Source organism: Apus apus, chromosome 1 (genome assembly GCF_020740795.1).
Source record: "Apus apus isolate bApuApu2 chromosome 1, bApuApu2.pri.cur, whole genome shotgun sequence".
Taxonomy (NCBI): Eukaryota; Metazoa; Chordata; class Aves; order Apodiformes; family Apodidae; genus Apus; species Apus apus.
In genome coordinates this window covers 19,977,946-20,000,614 of record NC_067282.1, presented here as the reverse complement: position 1 = coordinate 20,000,614, position 22,669 = coordinate 19,977,946, and the positions used below count along the sequence as shown (strand labels likewise).

At 40.5% G+C, this 22,669-nt stretch overlaps 1 protein-coding gene across 1 annotated transcript in view; it reads left to right on the top strand.

The window, feature by feature from the left end:
• The first annotated feature begins 961 nt into the window (after positions 1 to 961).
• Positions 962 to 22,669, top strand: part of MIPEP (mitochondrial intermediate peptidase) — a 68,820-nt gene continuing 47,112 nt past the window's right edge. Inside the window, exons 1-10 of the mRNA XM_051626321.1 lie at positions 962 to 1,204; positions 3,980 to 4,153; positions 6,065 to 6,153; positions 9,103 to 9,189; positions 10,113 to 10,176; positions 11,994 to 12,176; positions 15,398 to 15,554; positions 15,989 to 16,037; positions 16,665 to 16,725; positions 17,411 to 17,463. Coding sequence (XP_051482281.1) covers positions 1,013 to 1,204; positions 3,980 to 4,153; positions 6,065 to 6,153; positions 9,103 to 9,189; positions 10,113 to 10,176; positions 11,994 to 12,176; positions 15,398 to 15,554; positions 15,989 to 16,037; positions 16,665 to 16,725; positions 17,411 to 17,463 — 1,109 coding nt within the window. The 5' untranslated portion in view covers positions 962 to 1,012. The remainder of the gene's footprint in view (positions 1,205 to 3,979; positions 4,154 to 6,064; positions 6,154 to 9,102; positions 9,190 to 10,112; positions 10,177 to 11,993; positions 12,177 to 15,397; positions 15,555 to 15,988; positions 16,038 to 16,664; positions 16,726 to 17,410; positions 17,464 to 22,669) is intronic.

Genomic DNA, 22,669 nt, shown 5'->3' with positions numbered 1-22,669 from the left:
AACAACCCCAACTCCCTCAGCCTGTCTTCATAAGAGAGGTGCTCCAGCCCTCTGATGATTTTTGTTGCCCTCCTCTGGACACGCTCCAACAGGTCCACATCTTTCTTGTGCTGGGGGCTCCAGAGCTGGATGCAGTGCTCCAGGTGAGGTCTTACCAGGGCAGAGTGGAGGGGCAGAATCACCTCTCTCGATCTGCTGGCCACACTTCTCTTGATACAGCCCAGGATGGGGTTGGCCCTCCGGGCTGCAACTGCACATTGGTGGCTCATGTCCAGCTTTTCATCCAATAGTACCCCCGGGTCTTTTTCCATAGGGCTCCTCTCGAGCATGTCCTCCCAAGCCTGTACTGGTATCTCTGGTTGCCCTGGCAACATGGGTCAGCATCATGAAATTCAGTGCAGATGCAATGTTGGAGCATAAGGATGGGCTTCTCACCACCCTGAAAGCTGCCGAGGAGGGGAGGAAACACAGACATCACCCCACAGTTGTTGAAACCTGAGTACAGATCACACAGCAAGGTGGATTTCTTCAGGAAAAACAGCTGCACCTTTCAATGGTGGCTGAATCTCTAGGAAACACTAGGACACGAAGACAGAACACAGGGTTAATTTTCAGTAAGAGGATACCACCTAGAGAAAAAAAAACCGCTTTAAAGTGGATTTAGGTCTAACTGGAAAACATGTAGGCGCGATTTCAGTCGGCGAGGCCCCTCCTCCCACCGCGGCCGCCCGCCCGGCGCCCGCAGACCCGGGCAGACCCCGGCCAGCTCGCCGGGCCCGCCCCGCAGACCCGCGGGCCCGCTCCGGGCCGGGCCGCCCCACGGCCGCCCCGGAGCCGCCGGGCGGGCAGCGAGGGAGCGGGCGCGCTGGCGGGAGGCGGGCGGCAGGGAGCTCCGCCCCTGCCCGGCGCTCTTCCTGCTCCTCCTCCTCCGGCGGCAGGACGCGCGGAGGTCGCGGCGCGGCGGGGACCGCTGCGCTTCGCTTCGCCTCGCCTCGCCTCGCCTCGCCTCGCCATGCTGGGCGGCTGCCGGCGGGCGCTGCCGGCGGCGCTGGGCCGGGCGCTGCGGGGCCGGGCGCTGCGGGGCCGGGCGGCGGGGCCGGGCGGCCGGGCCGTCAGCACCAGCTGGTGCCCGGTGGGCGCCGCCTTCGATGCGAAGCAGCAGCAGCAGCCGCGGCCGCGGGGCAGCGCGGCGGGCCGGGAGACGGTGAGCGCCGGGGCGGGAAGGGCCTGCGGCGGGCACAGCCTGGCGCTTGGCTCTCCTTGGGCCTAGCGCTGTGTTTTAAAACTTCTGAATCGCGGTGGCGGGGACAGCCGAGCTGTTTGCCCGAGGTGTGACGGCTGCGCCTTTGTAGCGATTTGTTGTGGTGCTCGTCAGCCAAACCATTCTGTCTTCTAGACACACGAAAGTTTGAAAATCACGGCCTTGTTTGCTGTAACATTTGCTTAGGGCCTCAGCAGAGACCGTAAAAGCGAATACGTGCACTGCCCCTTCCACTCCCAGCTCTTCCCTGGCTGTGCCTTTTGTAAGCTGTGTCACAGAGCTTCAGAACCAGCCTGCTGACATCCTCGGGTGTGGATGCCACTCCTGACAGTCGCTTGCTTGTGGCAAAAAAGCCTTTGTTTACTGGGTTGGTGACACTAGGGCTTTTTGATTCATTTCTTTTTAAGGGAAGTCAGGTGTGTCTGCTAATAAGAGTCCTGGGAAGGGAGTTCCTGGACAGCATACCATGTGTGCTTTCAGTGACACAGTGTGTGCAGATTACTTAAACCTCTCAAATCCAGCTGCTGACAGAGCCATTCCTGCCATGGTGCCCAGGCTGGTGAAGCTGTTGAACTCAGGGACTGAGGTTCAGTGAGGACAAATCTGACCTCTGTTTATAGTCCAGCATTTGTTTGGGAAACTTTTCTTCTGGCTCTCCTGCCTCTGTGAGCACACTGCTTTAAGTCTTGCTCTAGGAAATAATTCAGTCTGGTCTAGGGAATGAGTTCTGGATTCACTTGGTTCATGGAGAGGAGGGTATAGAGTTCTTTGGGCATAGAGATGTGTGTTTCAGGCTGGCAAGGAGGCTGGGACAGGTAGGATGTAAATGCTGATGCCAAGAAAAGAGACTAATGCAGCAGCCATGTGGCATGTTGTTAAAGAACACAGAGACCTCCACCATGCTGCATTTTTTGGTAATTTTTAAACTTTTATGTAGAACTTGGTGTCGTGCGGAAGAGGAACTCCATAGCTAATTTATCTCTAAGAGAAGATGCCTCCTATTCACAGGGGACTGCATGCTCAGGAGGGGCTCACTGGGAGTGCGAATGGTGATGCAGAGCAGCAGGAAGGCCAGGAGCTCCCTGGGACATTGCAGGACACTGTGTCATCTGGCAGAGGATCTGAGTGGAGAGACAGTCTTAAAAAGCAGCCGTTACTGAAGGGTGATGTGGTGCATGTGTACTTAGATTTGTGCACACATTTATAGACTGTGTGTATATGTGTGTGTGTATATGTGTGTATATATATATATAAATACCTTTTCAGTGTTTATTTTAGTCCGGTTCCCAAATAATAAGTTAAAACATGGGAAGTGTGAGGGAAGGATTTCTGTCTTGGGGTGACCAGCTTATAGTAAGAGCATTAAGAAAAAAAAACAAAAACAAAAACAGGAGTTTTGACAGCTGTGACAGAAAGAAAATAGGAAAAAACAGCTTGAAATGTCCCAAATGCTTCCTTTAGGGATGCTTTTGCTTAAGAATGTATACTTTTACAGACAAGCTGTCAATCTGCAGTTTTTCATTTTATTTGGGCAACTAACATCATCCACCTGAACCTGTGCAAAGCTTTCAACACTGTCCTGCATGACATCCTGCTATCTAAACTGGAACCGTACAGATTCCATACAAGGACCACTCATTGGGTAAGGCACTGGCTGGATGGTTGCACTCAAAGTGCGAGGATTGACAGCTCAATGTCCAGATGGAAACCTGTGATGAGTGGTGTACCCCAAGGATTGGTACTTGGACAGGTGCTTTTTAACATCTTTGTCAGAGACATGGACAGTGGCATTGAGTGCTCCCTCAGCAAGTCTGCTAATGATGCCAAAGTGTGTGGTGAAGTCAACGCACTGGATGGAAGGGATGCCATCCAGAGGGACCTTGACAGGCTTGAAAGGTGGGCTTGAGCAAACTGCATGAGGTTCAACCCAAGTGCAAGGTTCTGTACCTGGGTCAGGGCATTGCCAAGCACAAATACAGGCTGGGTGGAGAATGGATTGATAACAGCCTTGAGGAAAAGGGCTTGGGGTTGATGGATGAGAAGCTCAACGTGGGCTGGAAGTGTGTGCTTTCAACTCAGCTGCGTTAAAAGAAGTGTGGCCAGCAGGTCAAGGGAGGTGATTCTCCCCCTCTACTGCTGTGACATCCCACCTGCAGTACTGTGTCCAGTTCTGTAGCTCCCAACACAAGGACATGGAGCTCCTGGAGCAATTCCAGAGAGGGCCATGAAGAAGATCCAAGCGCTGGAGCACCTCTACGAAGACAGGCTAAGAGAGTTGGAGCTGTTGAGCCTGGAGAAGAGAAGGCTCAATGGAGACCTTATAGCTCCTTCCAGTACTTGAAAGGGGCCTACAGGAAAGCTGGGGATGGACTTTTTACAAGGGCTTGTAGTGAGAGCACAAGGAGTAATGAATCAAAACTGAAAGAGGGGAGCTTTAGATTAGACGTTAGATCAAATTCTTCACTATGAGGGTGGTGAGACACTGGAATAGGTTGCCCAGGGAAGTTATGGGTACTTCCTCCCTGGAAGTAGTCAAGGGCAGGTTAGATGGGGCTCTAAGCAACCTGATTCTGTGTGGGAATGTTTTAGTGAAGTGTCACAATATGCTAACTAGGGTTGTTTTGGTAAAATTTTGTCATGATCATTCCATTCTGAAGCAAAGGGGCAGAAATTGAGGAGGGTGATAGTGATGAGTTTTCATTGTGTTCTGCACTGCAGGGTCTGTTTGGTGTTCCAGAACTGAGCTGCCCAGAAGGATTTCAAGAAGCACAGGACAAAGCATTGCAAGAATCAGAACAGCTAGTCCAAAAGGCATGTTCAACACCACCTGGGCCAGAGACTGTAATGATCTTTGATCAGCTTTCAGATGCCTTGTGCAGAGTAGCAGACTTGGTAAGTTACTTTTTTGACTATTAGTTGCAGCAATTTCTATTAAATTGACTGACTTCATAACCTTACACCATGTTGTTCCATTTTATGATTTTCTGTGCTGCAGTAAATAGCAGATCAGCTCAGTTAAATTTTGTTTTTAAGATAGATAATCAAATTGATTGAAAGTTAATTACAGAGGTTTTTACTGAATGATGGGTAATTTCAAATGCTGTCAAACTGTTCGGTTAATTTTAAGACAATAAAAATAGTATAAAGGCCACAACAAGAAAAATAACAGTGAAATCAGCTTTCCAGTATCACTGATGTTATGGAAAATGGGAGATTGCTCTCAAAGTTAAAGCTACGGTTGCAATATAGAAGTTTTTGAGTTATGAAAGTTTATGGGTGAAGGTTTATAAAGAACTTACAGATTAAAAGCAGCAGATGAAAGTATTGCTTTTAATTAACAGGACAAAATGCAGGTATTTCCTAGATTGCAGTGTCTGTAGTCCACAGAATTACGGTACTTGGTCTGATATTCTGTATCACTAAATGTTAACAGAGAACTCTGTATTGCTCTCTGGAAACTATTTGCCTGAAGTGTATCTTTTATTAAAGTGTCACTCCTAGTTTGAAGGAAACAGATCCAACCTTTATAATGAAATAAGTTCTTAATAAATAGGTCACTGAATTTTTTTACTTTGATTCTCCTATTTTAAATTTTGTGTGTTTTCAGTTCTCAGTTCTATTCTAGATTCAGTACATCTTTTGTGCCAGTCACTTTTTCCTTCTGAAAGCACTTGCATGCTCTGTCGAGTTACTAATTCTCATTTTGTCTCTTATATTTTATAAAGACTATGCGTAATTTCTCTTAATCAATCAATATTTAACTAAAACACAAATGCCTGAATTTAGTGTTCATATTTTTGTATCAGTTTGCTGAGTTAAAATTACTACTTTTATGTTCAAAGATGCAGAGCTTGCAGAGATCTGTCTAGAAGCATTTTGGTATTTTTTATCTGTTGGCAGGGATTTTGGGATCTGCCATTCAACACCTGTTCTGTCAGTATTATACAGTATTTTAAACAGAGATTCTAGGAGGTAAAAATCTTAAGAGTGTAGCATTTGTAAGGTTGTCTTTTCAATCAAACTGCAATCATACTGTTAAACAAAGTCAATCTTGTTTTTCCTGGACTTTCTGTACAACCAAGCTGAATGTCTTCAGTGTATTTCTAATCTTTGATTAAATATATTCCTAATCTTTAATTCTTTATCATTTAAATGCCAGAACCTCCCTGAATTCATGTTAGCAGTCATGGAAACATTTAGCTCCCTTTTAGCTCCCCATCTCCCTTTTAGCATCCTTCTAGCTAACTGAACTCCTTTAAGTATGTGGAATCTTACTAGAATTCTGGAAGTCAAAATCCCTGATGTGAATCCAAAAGAACTTCTAGGTTTTCTTTTAACACATATTACTACGAGGCAATGATGTGAAAGCATAACTTGGTGGTCTATACAGAAGAGTAAAAAGGGTTTGAAAACAAACCCTCCATGCACATTTGGTGGTGTGCTTTCTTCTTAACAGTTAATTTTAGTTCTAAAAATCTTTTGTAATAACATTTAAATACATTGGAGTATCCCTGTGTTGTAAGGACTCTAAGACATACACCATACTAAAAACGTTATTAAGAAGAGTATGGATTAAAGACATTTTTTTTTAAGACACATTCACTGCCTGGTTTAATAGTTGTAGGAACAGTTTTCCAATAAGCTTTATATTTTAGAAAAACTTCTGCAAGTTCTGCAAATAGATTGCACAGAATTGTAGAAATAAATGTTAATGTAAAAAAAACAACTATTGAGTGCAACTTTGTTTCTAATTCAATACTTTTTAATTTGTCTTTTTGTCTCACTGTTTTCTTCTTCTGTCAGGCTGATTTTGTGAAAATTGCCCATCCTGACTTTGCATTCAGAGAGGCTGCTGAAGAAGCTTGCAGGACCGTTGGGACTGTGGTAGAGAAGTATGTTTTCTTTTTATTTATATTTTTTTGGTTTTTCTATTTCCAAATGTATCTTTGAAAATTACTGTACGATCCTATATGAAAACAGCAATCAACAAAAAAATACATAGAAAGGATTTGCTCTTGAGAATGAAGTGTCAATCTTGCTGTTACAGATAATTAAGGATTGAGCTTCATTATAGTATCTCATGAACGGTTATTCTATTTTAGTTTCAGTTTATGTTCTGAACAGTTTTTAAGCTATCAGCTGACTCCATGTCACTGAAACCCATCAAAGACTCAAAGCTATGTTTTTCTAGAACTTGTGATGGTTAACTACCTGTTGTATGTACAAAATGCTAATTTGCTTGTAAGATTTAAGCTATTATATTTCACAATACCTCTTATGGTTTGCTGACCCCTTGGCTGAATATGAGCCAGCAGTGTGCCCAATAAGGCCAACAGCATCCTGGGTTGTATCACAGTGTGGCCAGCAGGACTAGGGAGGTGATCGTGCCCAGGTACTTGGCACTGGTCTAAAAGGCCTCACCTTAAGTACTGTGTTCAGTTCTGGGCCCCTCACTACAAGAAGGACGTTGACCTGCTGGAGCATGTCAAAAGAAGGACAATGAAGCTGGTGACAGGTCTACAGCACAAGTCTTATGAGGAGCAGCTGAGGGAACTGGGGTTGTTTAGCCTGGAGAAAAGAAGGCTGAGGAGAGACCTTATCACTCTCTACAGCTACCTGAAAGGAGGTTGTAATGAGGTGAGAGTTGGTCTCTTCTCCCAAGTAAAAAGCAATAAAACAAGAGGAAGTGGCCTTAAGTTGCTCCAGGGGAGATTTACATTGGATATCAGGAAAAATTTCTTCCCTGAAAGGATTATCAGGCACTAAAAAGGGCTGCCCAGTGAGGTGGTTGAGTTACCAGATTTACAAGATGTGTAAATGTCGTGCTTATGGACATGGTTTGGTGGTGGACTCAGCCATTAACGGTTCGACTTGGTGATCTTAAAAGTCTTTTCCAACCAAAATGATTCTATGATTTTATGCATTCCCATCAGTGAGTGGGATATGTGAAAGAGGAAAGGACAGTCTCCTGTTAAAAGGGAGTGCTTGAGGATGTCTCTGTTTACGGCAATGCTGTATGCCTGGTCTACCCTGGAATGCTTGTGCATTATTTAAAACCCAATTTCATAGAACATGTTCTTGAAGACTTCTGTTTCTGAAGTGTGGTCCTTTTTTAAAAAAATATCTTAAAACCTGAATCCTGAAAGTTACCTTTGTGGTCTTTGACTACAATGAATTGATTTGCTACTCTTCTGCTCTTGCTGCTGAGAAGGTGGAAAGGGTTTATATTTAATCTCCAAATACAGTGTCCTTTCAGTATCTACCCTTCCCATGGCATTCAGGAATAGCCTTTGGAAGTGATAGCTTTCCCAAGCAGTACTGTGAAGGTGACCCAGATTCTGCTGCTTCCCTCCAGATTCCTAATAGCAGTGGAGGCAGTGACTGGTTGACCTGGTGTCCCACAGTAAGTTGCAGAGGCAGTGAAGCCTTTTGTACTCTGAGGAGGACAGCAGTGCATCAGTTTGTTTGGTAAGCCTTGTGACTAACACGGCTGGCTAAAAAGGGAATTCTGTGAATTCAGTAGAAACTGTTGCTTTGGTCTTGACAGTGTGTTTGGGAAACCTTTCACTTGAAACTAGGTTTTTCAAGACTTGGATTGAGAACACCATCTGTAACAATATGATCATAATATCTGAGTACCACTTCAAAATTTCAATGTGTAGAAAGAAGAAAGCATTCACAAATTAACCTGAAAGGTTCATAAACTGGTTAAATACTCAAAACTAGCTATTGTTGAATGTTCATTTTCATGGGTAAATGGTATCCCTCAGGAACTACTAACAATGCATATCTGCTCTTAGCCACTTCTTGACAGAGTGCTGGACTTCTCATTTAGCATCTTCTCTACAGAGCCTTTTCTGAAGTACAGACATGGTGCAATGCTTCTTCTGTCTCTGATTTGAGTATTGGTAGTTACTAAGTTCATTTTACAAATGAGGCTTCCTGCACCTGATTTAAGAAGGTAGTGCTCAAGACTGTCAGACTGAGGGCTGCTCCCCACCACAGCTATGCTGATGTATATGTGTGTATTTCATTCTTCACTGAAATTCCCACCCAGCAGTCCACGTCGACATACATGCTTGTAGATAACATGCCAGCAAATCTGATGGACATAGTATTGTCTGGCACCAGGACAGTGATGAGCATCTGGAAATGTTTTGGGGATAGTAAGCTCTTATCTGCATCTGTGACAGCCAGCAGCATGTTTATATCATGGCAAACTTCAGCAGAGATTTTCCTTTATAGAATCACAGAATCATTAAGGTTGGAAAAGACCTTAAAGATCATTGAGTTCCAACCCCCCTGCCATGAGCAGGGAACCCTACCACTAGACCAGGTTGCACAAAAACTCGTCCAACCTGGCCTTAAAAACCTCCAGGGATGGGGCATCAACAACCTTCCTGGGCAACCCATTCCAGTTCCTCACCACGCTTATAGTGAAGAATGTCTTCCTATGATTTATATCCTATAGTGGAGTCCTTTCAAAATACAGATTAGAACACGGTTGTCCGACCTTTATGTTCTCACCATGATTACCTTTGTGCATAAAAATATAACCTGTTGGTTGTAGACTTGCTTGTATTTGTGACAAAATGCCACCCAGAAGTATTTACCTATTGGATGCACAAGACCTGTTTCCATGCCAGTTTGTCCACACATCCTTTGTATTCAGATTTTGTAGTTACTATGTGTGGTTGTGAACCAAAAAGCGTCTTGAAAATACAGGCCTTGGGTTTTGATGTTGTTTCAGTAAATATTAAGCTCTGCCTTTGAATGAGTACTATCAAGAGACTGAAATATTGGTGTTTGTTGCATGATTCTTTTACTCTGTATCTCTTCAGATTAAATACAGATGTTGAGCTGTGTCAGAGTTTGAGACGTCTGCTAGCTGATGAAATTGTTATGGGTTCCCTAGATCCAGAAACCAGGTACTTATTAATGCTTATAGATTTAGATTTTTAGATTGTATATGTAATTCCTTATAGTGCTTTTTATGTTTTATTAAATTAATTAATGTGACTGGAAAACACACCACAGGTCTGTTACTAAATTATTAGTCACTACTAAATTATGTGCACTGGAGTTAGGAAGTTTGTAGTTGTGCAGTCTTGGAGGATGTCTCTTTGACTGTAGAGCACGAGATATATCAAAGCTGAATAACTGAAATCTGCATAAACAAAAAAATGATAATTTAAGATTTTCTTCAGTAACACCATTTTGATTACAGTGAGGTGCTGTACTGTGGCATATCTCAGTGCTTTTAGCAGTAAATGTAGGGAACAGATTATATAACTTTATTTCAGTTTATAGAAACTTATTTATATCTTTCAAAATCATATTAGCTGTATATTTATTTAAAGCTTTATGATTGCTGTAAAATGTTTTATTAGCTGCTTATTCAGTTATAGTTTTGAATTATTTATTTACTGACATGGTTAGACAGGCTTAATGTTGGAGGAAGTTACTTCCTTCTTTCGTCTTTCCCCACAAATAAGGATGTTAGATTTGAAGAGGTCTGTTTCAGATCTATGAGAATAAATGAAGTGTCAAATTAAAATGGTAATTTGCACAAATTGGTTAAACATTTAGATTAATGTAGTGGAATTATTCTGAAGGATATTTTCAATGCAGATGAGTAAAGTAACTACAAAGGAAAATTCTGTTTCACTGAGTGAACTGTTAGGACTTAAAACACAGGAAGTCTGTGCATAATGAAAATACTTGTATAACCATGTTGTTATTCTCTGTAAAAGACAAAAAACTTAAATAACTACTAAGGGCAAAATCTGCTAAGAAATTATACTTGCTATCAAATGAGGCTGTTTTAACAGGGATTTACTGTTTTTTTTAGGCGAGTGGCAGAACTTTTTATGTTTGATTTTGAGATCAGCGGCATACATTTGGATGAAGAAAAGGTAATTTTTGGCTACAATGTATGAACAGAAATTTGCCTAAATACTAGAAACCAGAGAATGAAACATGTGGGACATTAATAATGTGATTCTGGGTTGGTTTGTCCCCCAAGATAATCCCATTGTCCTCTGTGGAATTTTGTCTTCTCAGAAGTGATTAAATTTTGTGCATTTTAAGTCACTTCTAAAGTGTGGGGTTTTAATGTTTTTTTATATATTAGTTGGCTGTTCTTTCCACTTGTCTCTCATCATTCCTTTGTCTGTACTGAAGAGTTATAAAGCAAGACCTGGGATCTTGCTGTCTTTGATTGATGTCTGCATCAGATATTTAAAATAGCTGCTTAGATGTCTGAACAGCCTGTTTACAGAAGGAGAAAGGCAGCACTCTGTGCGCTGATGACAGATTAGTCAAGTAGAGTGCTTTAGAAGGGATCAGGTGTGTGTCCATGCTCTCCTTTGGTGCTCCTATATCCGAAAGTTTTAAATCTTGTTCAAAATTGACTGTCTGGGCATGGTCTCACTACCTCTCTTGGAGCTTTTACATGGTTTTGCAGTAGTTGGCAATGGATTTGCCAAAACCATCAGCTTTCTCCATGTTTTGTGGTATGGATACTCTGCTGGATGTCTGTTCATAGCTCATGTTCCTGTATAAAGTTAATACCTAGCTTATTTGAGTCATGCCCTCCAAAAAGATCTGTACAAAGGTTGTTTTACCAGATTTATGTGGTAAAGTTACTCTGAAGATCATGGTTGTGATGGTGTTTTGTGTCCTGGAAAATGCTTATTAGAATTCATTTTTACAATTGCTTTGTAGAAAGAACAAGTCTGAAACTTAAACTCTGGATTTTATTTCTGATTTGTCTTGGTTCTATGGTGCTTCATCTCCTTTCAGTTACAATTTCAAATGCCCATTATTTTTGCATGTTTTCTTCTTCCTCCCCTGCCTATTCCACTTTTCCTCAGTTGTTTGCTGCTCAGTATTCCTTTTCATTTCTCATTTCAGGCTTTAGAAATCCTTCACTGCTGTTAAGTTGAAATGTACTTCTGCTATGAAGAATTTTTGCATTTTTCAATAAAACTCAAAAGATGTATTCTAAAGAGTAAGGGTGGAATGGGAGGACAGAGATGTACAGGTTTTGTCATTCTTTGGACTTTACAAGTATGGTGTATCTGTGCCCTCAGCCTTTTGAGCTATAACCCCACAGGCAACAGAGAGAATTTCCTACTAACACGAGCAAGTACAGGAAAGCAAATCTTACAATAAGGATAAGTGTGTTAAGTACTGTAATGATGGTGAAAAAACCCTAAATCACAGACTCCTCAAGGAAAGGCTGAAATGCCATAAATGCTTTATGATCTGCATAAAACAGTGCAATACAAAGAGTAACAAGAAAACTGTAATTCTGTATCTATTTCAGGATGCTAATAGGATTTATTTATCTATCTATCTCAGTGATGCTTCTTTTTTTCTTCGCTGTGTTTTACGTACCATTCACATTAGACGTAGTTTTGGAAGTGCTTCCCAAGCACCTAGCAAAGCTAATGTAATTTCTGTTTAACCTCCACTGTACATTTTCTTACTGCAAATACATAGTCATTTTCTTTCAAATTTCAATCCTGCATGAAACTGTAATCTGTACGAGCATCTGATCTTGTTGATTTCATCTCTACGTTAAGATTTTGTTCATGCTGTAGGTCTCATCTTAAGTGTTGTATTTTCTACTCAGTTTCTGGAAATGTCCTTTAAGGTTTTATAAATGTTATGTTCTGCTTGTACTATGTGAAGAGATGATGGATTTTGTATTTTATTTTTCTTACAGCGTAAGAAGGCAGTCAACCTCAATGTCAAAATACTGGATTTATGTAATGAATTTCTGACAGGAACTCACCTTCCCAACAAGATTGACAAGCATATTTTGCCAGAGCATATTCGGTATAATTTTACAGCTGAAGGCAATTACTTACAAATTGCTGGTCTGCATGCTGATTGTCCCGATGATCTGGTGTGTATTCCCCAAGTTTGCTTTGGCATACTTTATAACAAAAGTGAATATCAGTTATTTTACTTGTTATTGAGGAAAACTGATATGCTTTATGATTATGATGTTATGACTAAGAAGGAAAAACTGTTTTAGAACATAATAATCAGTGACAGCCCTGACTATAGAAGGTATGAAACAATGGAGGCAAAGATCCTGAATGGATTGAAAAAGAAGAGGGGCAGAATACAGATCTTCAATTTCAGGCAAACAGATTTCAGCTCATTCAGTAAACCGGGAGGTGGGATCTCGTGGGATGCAGCTCTGAAGGGTGAAGGACCTCAAGAAAGCTGGTAGTTCTTTAAAGACAGCATGCTGCAAGCATATGAGGATACTAAGATACTTGGTATCAGTGCACCCTGATCCTTAGAAAGCCAAGCAGATGTATCAGGAACCAGGCTTGGCAAGCAGGGTACTCATAAAAGAGCTTCACCTCCAAAAAGCAGCAGACATGGGGTGGAAGCAGGTACAAGTTACAAGGGAGAAAAGTAGAGATACTGCTTGTACGTGCAGGGATGATGTCAGGTCAAAACTCAGCTGCAGTTGCAACTTGTAAGGGACATCAAAGGCAACAAGAAGAGCAGCTCCTGCTGCATTAGTACTGAAAGACTGGATAATGAAAAGGTGGGCTCAGTGCTGAGTGAGGTGGGTGACTAGTGGCGAGAGACACTGATAAGGCTGAGATGCTGATTGCTTCATTTGCCTCAGTGTTCACCAATGAGTTCTCCCAGCCCACCTCTGCTTTGTGAAAGGGCTGAAAGAGAAGAACAATTAGCAGTAGGTGAGGATCCAGTTTGGGATTACTTAACAGATCAACCTGTGGAAGTCCTTTGGACCGGATGGGCTGCATCCAAAGGTCCAGAAAGAGCTGCCTATGGTCATTGAAAGGCTTGCTGTGAAGGTAGGCTGTGATGATTAGGGAGGAATCCCAGTGACTGGGAAACAAGATGTTCCATCCACCTTCAGAAAGACCAAAAAAACCCAAGTTGGGGAGCTACATTCAGCTTCGCTTCACATTGATCCCTAGGAAGCTTATGGAGTGATCCAAGTTACAAGATTGCAGTCTGGATTGGTGGGCAGTCAGATAGGTAAAAAGTCTCATTTCATTATCAGATTCAGAGAGTAGTTACTGAAGTGTTGTACTCTACTGGAAGGCTGGTTATGAAAGAATTGTTGCAGGGGTCTGTCCCATGACCTCTCCTGTTTAACATCTTTATTGATGACCTAGAAGAAGTGAGTGCTTGCCTACCGTGCTTACAGGTGATAGCAAATTGGGAGGAATAATTGATACACTGAAAGGCAGGGCTGATATTCAGAGTGGCCTAGAGGCTTAGGGGGTGGTCCAGTGGGAACCTTATGTAATTCAAGAAGGACAAACGCGAAGTCTTGCAGCTGGAAAGGGAGAATTCCTGGCAATAGGAAATGTGGCAGTGGTTTCTTTAGTCTTTTAGATAAAACACTAGGGTCAGGAGAGTATTACAACACTTGAGTATTCTGTTTTCACTTAGTAGATAGTTAAATAATCAAGATGAATTTGAAATCTTATTTGTCACAAAAATTAGAGAAACTTACTGTGGTAGAACCCAAGCTGTAATGTTAATTTTCTGTAAGAAACTGAAATTCATTAAATTATGGCACTGATAGGATGTAAATAAAGGAACAAAACTTAGTGCATGCCATCTATAAACTCTTGTCCTGAAATTGTGTGATCTATAGAATTGCTACTGAAGGTATGACTTCACTGAGCCAGATCTTTGGAGAGGCTTTTTGGAAATCATATGATTTAGGTGGGAAGAGACCTCTCAAGCTTGTCAGTTTGAATATGATCCTGTTCAGAGCAGGATCAAGTAGATCAGGTTTCTCAGTGATATGTCCAGTTGAGTTTTGAACACTTTCCATGAATGGAGATTCCATTATGTCTCTGCAGCCTGTTTGATCGCCCTCACTATTTTTTTTTTCTCCTGATATTAAATTGGAATTTTTCATCTTTGAACCCGTGTCTGTTACATCTCCTCCTCTTCCTCTACACCTCCAAGAACAATCTGGCTGCATGTTCTCTACTCCCTAGAGCAGTAGATAAGTAGGTAAAGATTAAGATCTCCTTTGAGCTTTTTGTTCTTTAGGCTAGACAAACCCAGCTCTCTCAGCCTCGATTCTCTGTCTTGTTCTCCAGCCCCTAAACATCTTGGTGGCCCTATGCTGGACCCATTCCAGTATGTCAATGTCTTTCTTGTCCTGTGGAAATCTGGACATTGTACTCCAAGTGCAGTCTGGGCAGTACCAAGTACAGGGAAGCAGTCATATTCGTGCAGCAGATGGCCGTGCTCTTCTTAATAGAGCTCAGTGTGCTGTTGGCCTTTGCTGCAAAGACACACTGCTGAACCATGTTCAAGGAAGAGGAATAATCTCTTTATTTGCTTTTTTTTTTAAAAAATGAAAGCTTAGTGTAACACAACAGGTACAAAATTACTTGTGAATCATTATAGTTGTATTTTTAAGACAGAAGCTTATTTCAAGTGAAGGCAAACATAAGTAGTTGCTGAATTTCTTCAGCTTGTTCCGTATGTACAAAATAAAAATTACCTTCAATTGGTTTGTGAAACATAAAAAGCATTCTACCAGATTTTCTGAGGCTTGAAGAATTTTTTTGAGGGTTATTAAAAAGCTCAAACCAGAAGTAGGAGAAAGACTGATTGTCCATGTGCAGATGGCCAGACTAATAGCTTGCTACTTCAAAAGAAATAAGGCTTTTCTCTTCCTCTTTTCTCTCTTCCTTGACCCTGTCTCTGGTTCTTATCAGATCCTTCCATAATCCAGCTTAGTTGATGTGCAGAGAACAATTTGGCTTTCATTTGGGTTTATTTTTGGAAGTTTAGTGCGTAAAGGCAGGCCACAGTGGTCTCAGAAGCAACAGATGTTGGCAGAAGGAGGGAGGCAATAAGCAGAGAAGGGCCTGTTGACAGGAGCAGAGAACAGGACCCTTTTTGGTAGTCTGATCTGTTAAGTTGTCTCATTGCATTTCCTCTTTTTATCTTTAATGCATAAAAGATCCACAATTTTCAGGCAGTTGTAATTACTGTTACTAAAAGGATTTAGGCCTTTTTCCAACAGTACCTGTTGCATCATTTGTTTCCTTTAAAAATGGCACTGTAGTAATGTGATCTTTTGAATTTTTGTCCTATTAGGTGCGAGAAGCTGCTTACAAGATTTTTCTGTACCCAAATGCTGAGCAGTTGAGTCGTTTAGAAGAACTGCTTGCTAGCCGACACAGTCTGGCACAGTTGGTTGGGTATGACACCTTTGCCCACAGGGCTCTTCAGGGAACAATGGCCAAAGATCCAGGTATAAGGCATGTGTGGAAGGACATGGAGAGAAATCAGATGCCTTGTATTAGATTAGAGGTCAAAAGTTGTTAAGTTTCCTTTGCTAAGTTTAGATGTACTTCTTCCAGTGAAGTTTTTTATTGCAGTTACGTTTTGCTGTATGCAATACTGGTGCTTTCTGTAAGTGGCAATACTCACTGAGTAGGAACCAGTGTTTTTGTTCAGAATAATACTCATAGATTATGAAGTTGCCATTATCCCAGCATGTAACTAAGTAAGTGTGGTACTAAATTCTCTTGAAATGATGGCACAGTGGTCAAGAGAGTAGTTTGTTGTTCTGAAAGGAACTTTGTTGTCCTAAGGGAGCTTGTTTTGTTTGGAAAGTTTTGATGTAAACTTAACATCTTTTAAGGGAAGAAATTACTTCTATTTCCCCTCCCATTTTACTTCTAGAGACAGTAAGACAGTTTCTGGAGAAGCTTTCTGACCAGTTGTCTAAAAGGTATGTCTTTTTCACTAACTTATTTTTCTAACTGTACTCTTCATTTCAAGAATGGAGGGACTTGTGCACTAAGTTAGTCGATGCTGCTTATTATGTGTTCAGGTTTAAGATCTCAAGAGTTTTGAGGGGAGCTTTCAGCTTAGAGTAAATTCTGTCTGTGATCAGAGAATGCCCAGGACTGAATGCAGCACATGATGTGCCAAGAAATGCAGGCAACAGCAAACAAGAAGACCAAATTTAAGTGTTGAAGAACACCTCTCTTGGTCTTCTCCCTGTACGCACAGTTCTGTATCTTTTGCATCTATAAGCAAATTGACCTGTTTGTCTTTCTTGCCTCCCTTACTTCCACACAGCACAAAACAGTTTTGTCACTCTGTATAAATGGGTTATGTTAAAAGAAAGAAAATGCTTTGGAGGCATACAGTCAGAGTAAGAGGGACTTGATTTGAAGGTACCTGAATGACAGAATTAAAAAGTTCATTTACTGAAGTATATGGGCCTGCCATTTTATACAGTATTAGAAATCTCTGATGATGGGTATTTTCTTAGGATGGAGTAGTATTGTGTGCTGTATTCTGTTGCTCAAAAATCTTTCATCAACACTTTCATTGTAAAAATATTTTTCAGAACTCAAAAAGATTTTGAAATGATGACTAAGATGAAAATGAAGCTCAACCCCCAGAATTCAGTAAGTTAAATATTCATGTGTGGTTTTCTGTTTTGTGTTTTGTTGTTTTTTTGTTTGTTTATTTTTAAAATATAGAATAAGTTAATTTAGTTCTACAAGAAAAAATGACTGTATTTTAGTGTACAACACATGGTATAATTAGGAGGAGAAGCTGTCTTCTGACTTCAGATGCTTTTGAACTGCTTAGCTGCTATTTGTATTAAAGCCAAGCACTGAGTGGAAGATAGCTGTTAGTTTATACATAGTGATACTGAGACAATCAATACAGAAAGTCATGAAAGTTATTATTACTTTTTTTTGAATGAATTGACTAATTTGAAAAATAAAGGCTAGACTTTAGCTTAGGTGCATGTTCAGTGTGCATACTGTGTTGTATATATTCTAATTCTCTACATAACTAGATTTATCTTTTTATTTGAATTGAGTGTTTTGTGAAATCTGGTATGAAGTACTATTATATATTGGAATAAAAAGTACCATCTTCAAGCATATGTTGAAAAAGCAGGATTAAAGTTAAAATACAGGATGCTATTTCTGATTATGTTTTTAGTACTGAATATTTCCCATTATGTTTAAAAGTTCTATGACTTGTTGAAACTGCAAAAATGTTCAAAGGAAAAAACCCTTTTACTTTTCGTTCACTTATTTTCCATTATTCTAATTATAAGCTGGAATTCCTTTTCAGAAGCTGATGCCGTGGGATCACCCTTACTACAGTGGTGCCCTTCGTGCTGAGAGGTAAGCTTCTTATGTTCATGATTGTAATGTAAATGAATGTCCTTATTTCATTCATTGCAATAAGGATAAAGCAACTCCTCAATGTAAACAGGATTTCCTTCTTTGAAGATGTACTTCAATATGAGAAATAAAGAGTATCTGGCGGGGCAGTTGTTTGTACATTTCTTAGTTACTGCTGGAATGCCTGCAGAAGCTTTTTGCTTCTCTGTTTTTTCATGGGGAAGTGTTGGCCCTTTTTTGAAGATACAAGAGGATGAAACAGTTTCAGAACATCTGGGAAATCCTTGTTTTTGTTTTGCTTTTAAGCTCTTAGCTGAGCTGCAGGAAATTTAAAAATAAATTTTGATCCCGGAATACAATCCAACTCCTCTTCAGTAAGAATTGAAATACAGTTAAAATATGAAAGTGCACTTACTATCTGCTTCTATAGACTTGAAACACCAACTTCTCTAGTAGATTTTCACTGTTCATGAGTAGAATTCATTCTCATCTCTCCTGCAAAGACTGGGAAATAAATCCTCTGCACAGACTTAAATAGGGCAAAGACCTTTCCATATAATGAGATGCCAGCTCTGAAAGACGTGAGCCCTGCATGTTGCCTTTATTTGATCAGCAGCAGTGACCTTTTAGGTTTGTGTTGGAAAAGGTAATTTAAAATTGTGCTTCTTTCACAAGAGGAGGAGGCAAAAATCTTCCTTCACTGCAGATGTAGAGATTTTTGGTTTTCAAACAAGCTTAGAGTGGCTGTATCTGATTAGTAGTTTACTCTGGGTCAGAAAGCTATAGCAGTATAGTCATGGAATGGAAGGATTGCCAGCAGTTGGCCTGGCTGTTCTGCTGCATTCTTGTGCTTTGTTTCTGAGACAGTAGCCCTAATATTGGCCTTGTCGTAAGCTACTGTAGACTCAAATGGGAACTGAGTTATGCATGTGCAGCAGAGTTTGTGTCCAGGGTGCAGAGAACTTTCTGTGCAGAGGAGATGGCCAGCTCCTGGGTCTGCTCCCAGTAGCCAATGCCAGAACACACAGTGGATGCATGGATTTCTTGTTTGTGGCAAGTATACAAGCATCTGCACAACAGGGAAGGAAAAGCAGCTTTCTTTGTGTGCAGCAGTGCATCATAGAATCGTTTTGGTTGGAAAAGACCTTTAAGATCATCAAGTCCAACTGTTAGCCTAGCATTGCCAACTGCACCACCAAACCATGTCCCTAAGCACTGCATCTATATGTCTTTTAAATCCCTCCAGGGATGGTGACTCACCCACCTCGCTGGGCGGCCCTTTTCAATGCCTGACATCCAGTGAAGAAATTTTCTCTTAATATCCAATCTAAACCTCCCTTAGCACAACTTGAGGCCACTTCCTCTTGTTTCATCGCTTGTAACTTGGGAGAAGAGACAAACCCCCACCTTGCTACAGCCTCCTTTCAGATAGCTGTAGAGTGATGCGGTCTCTCTTCAGCCTCCTTTTCTCCAGGCTAATCAACCCCTATTCCCTCAGCTGCTCCTCCTCAGGCTTGTGCTCTAGACCCTTCTCCAGCTTTGTTGCACTTCTTTTGACACGCTCCAGTACCTCAATGTCCTTCTTGTAGTGAGGGCCCAAAACTGAACACAGGGTTTGAGGTGTGGCCTCACCATTGCCGAGTAAAGGTTTTGCTAAATCCCAAGGGTTTAGGTCTTTCACTGTCCTGTTTTCTGTATATAGTTTTCTGGTTTTGGGAAAAGTTTTTGATCTGTTAGTGACTTAACAATGTTTACATTTAGTCTGCCCCTATTGTAGGTACTTAATAGGGTACCGGATACTGGGTAATCTGCCCTGGAAAGTAAAACTTCTCCACTGTGTAGTATCAGTGGCTTTATTTATGACTAAAACTAGGCAGGAGTCAGAGAGTATTCATACAACAACCAGACAGGAATATACCTTCTCACATCTGGGTGCTAAACATGTTCCATTTGCCACTTACCGCCTATGTAAATGTGAATTCACTATCCATTTTCTTGTATTTCTACGTAACACTGTTTGACCACGTCCATTCTTGAATGTGCCTTGGAAGCCATGGTATGTTCAGCTCAACACTTGTAACTGGAAGATGAGAACACTGTCTGTCACCATGCTTCATGCTGGCAGGAGTTTGACTGTTGGCTGTTTGTTGTTACTCCCTCTCTAACTGAGCCAATTATTACATCTCTAAGGAAAACTTATCTTGTTTTTGTTAGTTTAGTGTTTTTTTTTTTCCTGAGAAAATAATTTATAATTTCTGATTTCTTTTTAAAAATTGTATCAGGTTTAATTTATTTTTAAGATAAATTATTCAATAAATTATTCTTACTTATTGGATCCTATTTTATTTTGTGGTTTTGCATCATGGAATGACAAAAAGTGTTTTCGAACTAGATATATTTACCTGTCATGAATTCCTGTCATTCTTAGTATTCTTTGTTTCTAGATGAATTATTCTTCAAGGTTTCCCTTTTTTGGAAGAAATTTACTTCATACTTGTGTCTTCTGGCATTTCTGCAGAATCACTATCACTATTTGTGATAGTGCTGTGCACAGAGCATGGCTTACACTTTTGTCTGTCTTATTTTGGGACTCAGAACTCATCTGAGTGGTGGATTTCTGTAGGAATTTTTTTTCTTTCTGCCTAGTAATATTTTTTTTTTTCTTGAAAGAGAAGCAAGTGTATGCTTTTGGGTATTTCTTTTGAACTACTTTTGTCACTGTGGCTCCAGTTGATGTACGGAACCAAATTTTTGTAGATATCATCAGATACATAATAATGCAGATTATCTTTACAAGTCAAGGTATAAAGGAGACTACAGGGGTTTTAGTTCTTGATTAAGTAACTTAGCAATCTAGTATGTCACACATGCACCAGTAACAGGTGCAAGGAATATTAGATGGGGCAGTGTCTGTGTCTATTGAAAAAGATTTACTATTTCCCATTTTGGTCTAAATGATCATGCTTGCAAACAGAAATATTGTGAGCTGACATTAGGTTCTGTGATCCTGATTTGATCATTTACTTCCTCCTCAGTTCTCCAGATTTTGACCAGCTACATCAATTTGTCTCAAATGACACTGAAACTCATGATGTATTTTTAATGTGTCTGTTTTATATATCTATGTTGTATATTATAAATGTATTTTTATATTTTATATTCTAAATATTTGTCAACTCTGTTTTAGGAGAGGATTAAGGAAAAAAATCCTTCATTAAATTCCTCATAATTAGTTTTAAGAGCTGGATATTTACTTCTGAAGAATGTGGGATATTCACAAATGTTTGGACTACAGAATTCTAATAACATTTCCTGTCATACCAGGCTGTCTTGATTTTCACTCTTTGCTTATGCAGTTGTTACTGACCATTTCTGCTGTTTGGAAGTTAAACAGCAGGAGGAGCTCCAGACTTAATTCACAGAGTACATTTTTCATTTTTTCTTTCTGTAAACTTAGCCACAGTAATTCTGTTTCTGTTGGCTTTCACCAAGTCTTTTCTCTGGAAACTTAATCCTACTTCAAAAGTCTAAGTCTATCGTTGATGGTAACAGGATAGTTTTGTGTTGTTTGTTTTTTTTTTTAATTATATTAAGCGGTATCTGTGGCTTTAAGCCCACACTTCCAACAGTATAATGTTTTTGTAGCTATAGGTTCAGAGGCAGACAAAATAGCTGTCAGTACAAATGTACGTTTAAGAGAAACTAGAGACAAAAGTCTGAAATTCATTGTAGTAGTATCTTAAAAGAAGATAGAGTAATTAGGAGAACCTCAAGAATTTTGGCAGGCTAAAGGTAATAAAACAGTGAATGCTAGAACATGCTTCAGCCTCTTGACAAGTAAGAAGATGTCTGATATGTTTATTATAAAAACAATGCTGTTGAGTTTTAGTGCAGGCAAGCGCCATAGTATTAATTATATCCCATTAGTTTTCAGTTAGTGCAGCTGCAGTTATAATTTGCAAAGCCCTGATCTTGCAAGGACGTTGTACCCTTGCTGACTTCTTCTGGATCATACAAAAGCCCAAAATACTGGAAGAGACCTTTTGAGGTCAAGTATTTGCCTTAAATATGGGATTGACTGTGCTCAGGCCAGTTCTGACAGAGGCAAAGAGCTGTTCTTGAGAACCATCAGTGGTGAACTTAGTGTATCTGGTGTTGACTCCTGTTTCCCTAACCCTTGGTGCTTACTAGGCTGGGCTGACTTCACTGGCTATAATTCACTTTTGGGATTTTTGCCAAAATGTCACAGATTTTATTCAACTTTTAACTGGGATGTGCTTGCAGGATAATGTGCTCTGTGCTGGTCTCTTTGGTACTGCAGAAGTAATTAAGACTGGCCTTGGGGATGAACAAATCAGTGCCAAAATAAGCCAGTTTCCTGCTTCTTAGGAAAGAGAAGCGACCGCAGCAATTGCAGGCATTTGAATCTTGGGGTGACCAGCTGAGCATCTTCTTTCTTGTTGGAACTCTAGGCTGCTTTCAGCTGTGTCCTGTGATAGGACAAGGGGCAATGGACGCAGACTAGAACACAGGAAGTTCCACCTGAACATGGGTAAAAACTTCTTTACTGTAAGGAGCACTGAAACAGGCTGCCCAGACAGATTGTGGAGTCTCCTTCTCTGGAGATTTTCAAGACCCATCTGATCATTTCTGTGTGACCTGCCCTTGGCGGTCCTGCTCTTGCAGGGGGGTTGGGCTCGATGATCGATGAACTCCAGCGGTCCGTTCCAACCCCTAACATTCTCTTATTCTGTTAGAGTGGGCAGTCTGCGTTTTCAGAGGGTAGGTTCAATACCCAAGGCATTGAATGACTGGATGTTTCTCAAGTTGTTAAAAGCTGCAACTAATGTTGAGGTTTGCAAGTTACTTGTAAACAAAATTGTTTATAGCTGCTTTTTGTTAAATAATTTTTAGTTTTACGAAAGCGTGTTCTTTGTTGGGAACACTACATGGAAAAACAGCCCAGATCCTTTGTGGAGTATGTGAGAAAGCTGTCACTGTGTTCAAAGGCTGAAATGGAAAAATAAAGCAAAATTTAAAAGAACCAGAAAATCTTTCAACCAAAGTGCTCATATAGAAGAAAAACTTTCTATAACTATCTGTTTATAAGCAAGGAAAGGCATGCCTTCTATTAAAACAACTAATTTAAGTGCAAAAAGTACACTTAACTTAGTCACTAAGCTTTCTGGAGGAAAATCTGGAAGTG